The following is a 6236-nucleotide window of genomic DNA, read 5'->3' on the forward strand; positions in this document are numbered from 1 at the left end:
TGAAATCTACTTAAGTAAAGTACAGATACATGAAAAATGTACTTAAGTACAGCAACAAAGTACTTGTACTTAGTTACATCCCACCACTGAATAAAAATTAAAGTACGGCTAAGCTTTTGAGCATAACTGAACAAACGTAATGCTTGATTTATAGTCCACATCAGGCATAATCAAGCAAAACGTGTGCGTTGCCTCCAGGCAGAACTTTGCAGACCAGGTACAACAACTGATCAGAACTTTGTGAGCGTGTTTACGCAGAGAAGCAGGTGAAGTACACTGGTGTYGATCATTCTCTTATAAGCTGCTCTGCTGAGCAGCAGCTGGCCGAGACGATTGGAAAACACAGGAATTCCTCTTATGGCGCAGCACAAGTGACGGGTGAAAAGGGTTTTTTAGTGAACTTGCTCCTGATTATTGAGATCAGTGTTGGACAAACTGAAGCAAAGTAAAGAAGAATAAATGTGTTCAGTTAAATCAGATCAGAGCACTCACCTGTATTGTTTCTGAAGGTCGAGGGCCAGGGTTGAAATGTCCACATATTCACAGTCACTAGAGGCCAGATACTGAAAACACCAATAAAAAAAATACATCAGGCAAGAGTGAAAAACTAGTTTTCTCACATTACCCACGGGCTTTATTGGGTCTGAAGTGACACTAGGCTTATACCTGTTGAACTCTTTGTTTAAGTCGAGAGTCTATCCATCCGCCACCTCTGTTCTTCATTTTCTTCAAGTGATGCACATGAAAAAGAACCATTGTTAGAAACAAATTTAAAGTAAAGGGATCAAATCCTCTGCCTGTGTTGTAAATGTCTCTCTGCTCTAGCGTACGTTATTTCAAATGATCTTATTTAATCTCAAACTAACAGCTAGAAAGGTTGTATTATTATTTTGAAAATGATGAATAAAAATTGCAGCTAACTTTAGGTTGTCCATTAATTTATCAATCTAAGGCAAAGCCCTACTAAGAAAAGCTAAAGGCATTTAAAAAGCTTCACATATTTTATTTCTTGTACTGATGACTTTTGTCTGAAAAAGCTAAGTCTCAGATGTTACGTAAATAAAATGTATGTGCCCTTATCTTGTAACATTATTTACTGTATTAAAAGGCTCATAAAACTGATAATATCATAAATGTCGTGCTTTTTAATGTGCTCATCTGTTTTTAAATAATAAATTCCCTTTAATTTAACAATTAAAGTTTCTGACAAGTCTTTACCTGATTTTTTTCTCATAAAATGTCAACATTCCTCACAGAAACAAATCCCTGCTCGTTGGGAGCTGCTACAACATTTTGGTTAACTTCAGCCTCCTTACAGAGTATTAAACTGGACACAAACATACAGATTAATCACAGTCAGGTACAACACTTACCTCCAAAAACACACGTCCACGTGCAAGTTACTGACTCTAAATCCTGAATAAAACTAACTCAAACACAAGACGTACATCCAAAAACTACGATTTTTAACAAATTTGGGTCATTTAGAATGAAACGTTAAATAAACAAGTGCTATTTTAAGACATTTAACTAGGCTAACACTACCATTTCTTCTACTTCAGGATTTCTTACAACCCCGGAAATAAAATTGGTACAATTTCCGGGTAAAGAATTTCAAAATAAAAGCTGATCCCGTCCTCCAGATTCAAAGAGCCCCATTACGTCTTTACGGTTACACTTATTTGCGCATTAGACAGGCTCAGATCCACTGTTCTGTTTATAAGGGCTAAAGTTAAAAGAGAGGTTCTCTCTGTGTTTACATGCAAATAAAATGTAACAACGTTTTCACTTAACTTTCTCTTCATTTGTGTTCAACATTACTCATATAAAAGATATTCATAAGGCTCATAAAAATGAATTACATATCAATGCAATTTTGTTAAGAGAGGAAGTAGCCTAATTATAATCTAAAGAGGCTAGAGATGTTTGTAAAGCCCAAAATTTGAAGGACTGATGTACTTCGGTCCAAGGAACAAGATTGTGGAATAATCTGGAAAGTGACTATAAAAATGCTGGCTCAATAAATTTGTTTAAGAGAATGATAAGTTAGTTTGTTAAAGTAGTATGATGTATTTATAATGTGTGTTCACAAAAGCTGTGTTTGAGGAGTTGAAGTTTTTTTTAATTGAAGATTACTTTTAAATTTTTATTTTTTTTTAAGGGGGGGGCAGATATTAAGATTTTTTCTTTTTGCTGCCTTTTGTTTTATTTGTGATTTGTACTATTTGTTGTGTACAGTATATGTTTTTTTTTATGAAATGAATAAATTTATTAAATAAACAGATATTTCTCACCAAGTTTGAGGAACATTCCTGGTAGGGTTTTATCTTGAATGCCTGTCATGGCAGATGAAGTGAATGTACCTATCTGGTAGTTTGCTGTTTAAAGAAAATGGTTGTCTGCACAAGAGGCTCATGAAGAGGATGGTCACCCCCTTCTCCTGGATCATGGCAGGTATCCATGGTGGGCAAAGGATTGACATCCTGGTTTTTTCCAAAAGTGTTGATAATAGTTTTTAATTGATAAAATAACCAAGTGATTTTGCAGCCGAATACATTATTGACTATACCTCGTTTTAGCTGTTGTCCCCCATTCCCCTCCTGTCTTTGGTCTTCTGCATTACTGATGTCACCAGTGGTGGAAGTAGATGCCCCCTGTTGTTTTGTAGGTATGAGCAACACATTACATTTATACATTCTTTACAGCCACATTTGCAAGGGGAAAAACTCCATTCCCTAAGCTTGGTTTTATTCATCACTATGCTAGATGAACTGAYTATGAAATTGATGTGTAAATTAAATTACAGTTATGCAACGTATGTAAAACAACAATGGTCAAAACTTGAATTAGTGATGGTGAATATATCTGAAAAACCTTTTGGGAAAAAGAAAGTCTGAAACCAGTTGACTTGTTTGGAATTCCCAGTTCCTTGCAGACTTTGGCCCAAAGGCCATCGTTGACCGAAACAGAAGTATTCCATCTTTAATTGCTCTTTTTTAGCTGCTGTATGGCCTGGTGAATCTCCACAACAGATATCACTTTCTTCTTATTTCGTTGGATATGTGGAAAGATAGATAAATAGATAAATAAATGTAGCTGGATTCATTGACTGTGCTGTGTTATGTAATTGGTACTCACCCCAAACACACTGAACATGCAATAACTGTAAAACAATGAAGCCACAAAATACCATAAGATGACGGTATCGCAAAAAACTAATTTCATGTACAGTATAAGTGAAAGGATTCACAATCATAGTAATAGGTATGATATGGTATTGTTATGTTAAGAAAATATAATTTTTCATTCTCAACAGAATTGAATTGCCTTTTTTGTCATTGTGACAGAACTCAATGAAATTACAGCTGAGATGTATTCTGTCTAGAACTCACAAAGACCACTGTGACTGCTTTCAAACCCCAAAACACATTACGGCAAAGGCTGGTTCACCCCAAAGATCCGGTGCCCCGGCCCAAACAGAGCAATGTTGTATATGCTGTTAAGTGCCAGGAGGACTGCGACCAGTTATACATCGGGGAAACAAAGCARCCACTGTTCAAAAGAATGTCCCAACACAGACGAGCTACATCTAATGGCCAGAACTCTGCAGTTTTCACTCATTTACAGGCCAGCGGTCACTCTTTCAGAGATGAGGATGTTCTCATTCTTGATAGAGAGGAACGTTGGTTTGAGAGAGGAGTAAAAGAAGCCATTTTTGTGAAGAAAGACCATCCATCATTAAACAGAGGTGGAGGCCTCTGTTTTCAGTTGTCCCCCTCCTACAGTGCGGCTATTGCCAGTATCACTCCACCCCCTGTTAACAATAGGTGTTAATTAGGTGTGAACGATAGCCATGTGATGTGAGWATCAGTCACATGGAGGCAGTGCTTAAAAGCCTGAATTTTGCCTGAAACTCTCAGACTGAAGAAGTCTCTTGGAGGAGAGACGAAACGTTTCATTAGAGAAGAACCCGTCCAGAAGACCTATACAATTTTTTTCTTTTTGTGACTGCAGTACTTTGCATTGTATTGCATTGCATTCACACATAACAAAACAAAATCTCAGACCCCCACCCCAACTAAACTACAAGAGTAAAAATGAGGCTAAATGCCTGTCATTGGAATACAGAAGATAAGAATTAAATATGTGATATACAAAAGACTTAAAATGTATTCTGTAAGATGTAATTGTTTATTTTTTAAGTCTTTGAGTTTAGTTTAGTTTTTGGTTGATTATTAATTAGTATTTTTGTTTAATTATAATTGTTTAGAATAAATTAGATGGATGATTAATTGTTTAATTTATCATTTTTTGTTTTGTATAGCCTTTAGGTAGATTATGCATTTAGGTCATATGTTTTTTTTTATCAGGTTATCAATCTGTCAGTCAGTGGTGAAATGGGATGCAGATTTGAACAAATACACACAAAAACATCAAAATTAGCACAGAATCAGTACTTTATAACATTTTAGACACATTCTAGACAGTTTATCAGCTAAAAAAAAGTTAATTTTGGGGTAAGTTACTCTTTAATCAGCATTCAGTCACTCATGGAGAAACAGGAGAGGGAAGGCTGTGAACATGTACCTCATTTTGCCTGCCGATTTGGAATAAATCTACCATGGAACTGCATTTTTGGACTATTTGCACTGCGTAAACCACAAACTTAAATGCATCAAGTGATTATTTGACTTACATCATTTATAATTTTCAAGGACAAATAGTCATTACATGATCATTTAGTTTAGTTTAGTAGAATTTTAAACACAGTCTCGCTTTTGATAGTGGTGGTCACACCTGTGTATTGGTTTAAAATTAACTTAGGTCTATACTTACCCTTTAGGCATTTTTGCAGCTTCTTTGTGTGAATTTCTAAAATGTTTCCTTGAATAGATGAACCGTTTTAGCTCCGATTACAAACTGGCGGCGGCGTAAATTTAAAGAAATTAATGGTGACTGGTTGAATTCAAATTCAAAAGGTGGTGGAAGAAACTTGAAATGACCAATGAAATCGTGACTTGGTAGGTTCAAACCCACTCAACTTTGGGGTTCCATTTGTGCCAAAAATATGTTGTTGCGCCTTTGTCCATGTTCTTAAACCTTGTGTTGACATGAGGTCGTTTTGTTCTGTCTAACACCATGTTTATGTCAAAATGGAACCCCATACTAAACAGGTACAGGCCTAATTTAATTGGCTGCAGTGGTTACACACCTCTGTGGGTGTTTCAGTCATTAACAAGAGCCCACCCCAAGCAAAATGCCCATCAGAACCCTGATTGTCTCTGACAGGTTGTTAACATAAAATYGGCTTCATCTGACTATCTTCAGATATTCACTTTAAAATTCGTTATTAGATATCCCAAATTAGCTCCATAAAATGGTCAAAACTCATTTACCCTACCCTTTAGTACAAACTATCATACACAGCAAAAGTTTACACTCAACAAAAACGTAAGAAAAGTGTTTTACAGCTTAGTTTTAGGAGCAACTGTAATAATTAAATTTGTTCTAAGTTCTTCATATTTTTACAATTTTAATACCTATAATATTGCCCATTAGTTTACAGAAAACTGACATTTAGTGTTGTTTAAACAACTGTCTGTAGTATATAAGTAGTATATAGTAATATTTTACTCAAATAAAATTGAGTTAATTAAATAGGCATATAAAATTTTGTTTAAATTATTTTGCACGTACAAATAATGGTTTTAACTGATTAGATGCCAATAACAATGACTACATCATCGCTTATATATGGTTTCTGGATAAAAAGCTGAAAAACAAATAAACCAATAATGCAAAACTACGCAATGTGCATGTAAACACACATGAGAGAGATCTCCGCGGTGTCTGTGTCGGCTGTTTTCAAATTTAAATTTTTCCCTGAAAAAAAACAAAACACTTAAGTTAGTTTAACAAGCTTTACACGTTTTTTCCTAGCATGGCGTAACCTCTCTCCGTTCTGTAATTTTTTTTTTCATTTTGTCCCACACTCCTGCTTTTTTTTGTTTATTTTTTCCCCTTCACTCTGTGTGCATAACACGACTGTGATTTCTGTTAATTTGTTTATTTTACCCATAGTATTACATATCAACAACTTTTATGATGATAAATCTGTAAATATATAAAGTTAGTATTTATTCCAATATGGGACCAATCATGCAGCTATGTTGTTAGTTTTACTGTAAAATGCAATAAATGTTATTGCATGTGTGTGTGTCATATATATATATATA

At 35.0% G+C, this 6236-nt stretch overlaps 1 protein-coding gene and 1 long non-coding RNA gene across 2 annotated transcripts in view; both read right to left on the bottom strand.

Annotated features, from left to right (window-relative positions):
- nvl (nuclear VCP like) overlaps window positions 1-1612 on the bottom strand; it is a gene marked incomplete at its 3' end in the record, with an annotated part of 13053 nt that extends 11441 nt beyond the window's left edge. The window contains 3 exon segments of the mRNA XM_014002109.1: window positions 493-563; window positions 667-726; window positions 1374-1612. Coding sequence (XP_013857563.1) covers window positions 493-563; window positions 667-723 — 128 coding nt within the window.
- A 633-nt stretch (window positions 1613-2245) lies between these two features.
- On the bottom strand, window positions 2246-3202 carry LOC106515260 (uncharacterized). Its single transcript, XR_001309984.1, has 3 exons — window positions 2875-3202; window positions 2570-2654; window positions 2246-2483 (listed from the first exon to the last, which is right to left on the bottom strand). It is a non-coding gene; the product is annotated as an uncharacterized LOC106515260 (long non-coding RNA).
- Window positions 3203-6236: the final 3034 nt, after the last annotated feature.

The sequence above is a fragment of the Austrofundulus limnaeus genome, unplaced genomic scaffold (assembly GCF_001266775.1).
Source record: "Austrofundulus limnaeus strain Quisiro unplaced genomic scaffold, Austrofundulus_limnaeus-1.0 Scaffold0, whole genome shotgun sequence".
Lineage (NCBI taxonomy): Eukaryota > Metazoa > Chordata > Actinopteri > Cyprinodontiformes > Rivulidae > Austrofundulus > Austrofundulus limnaeus.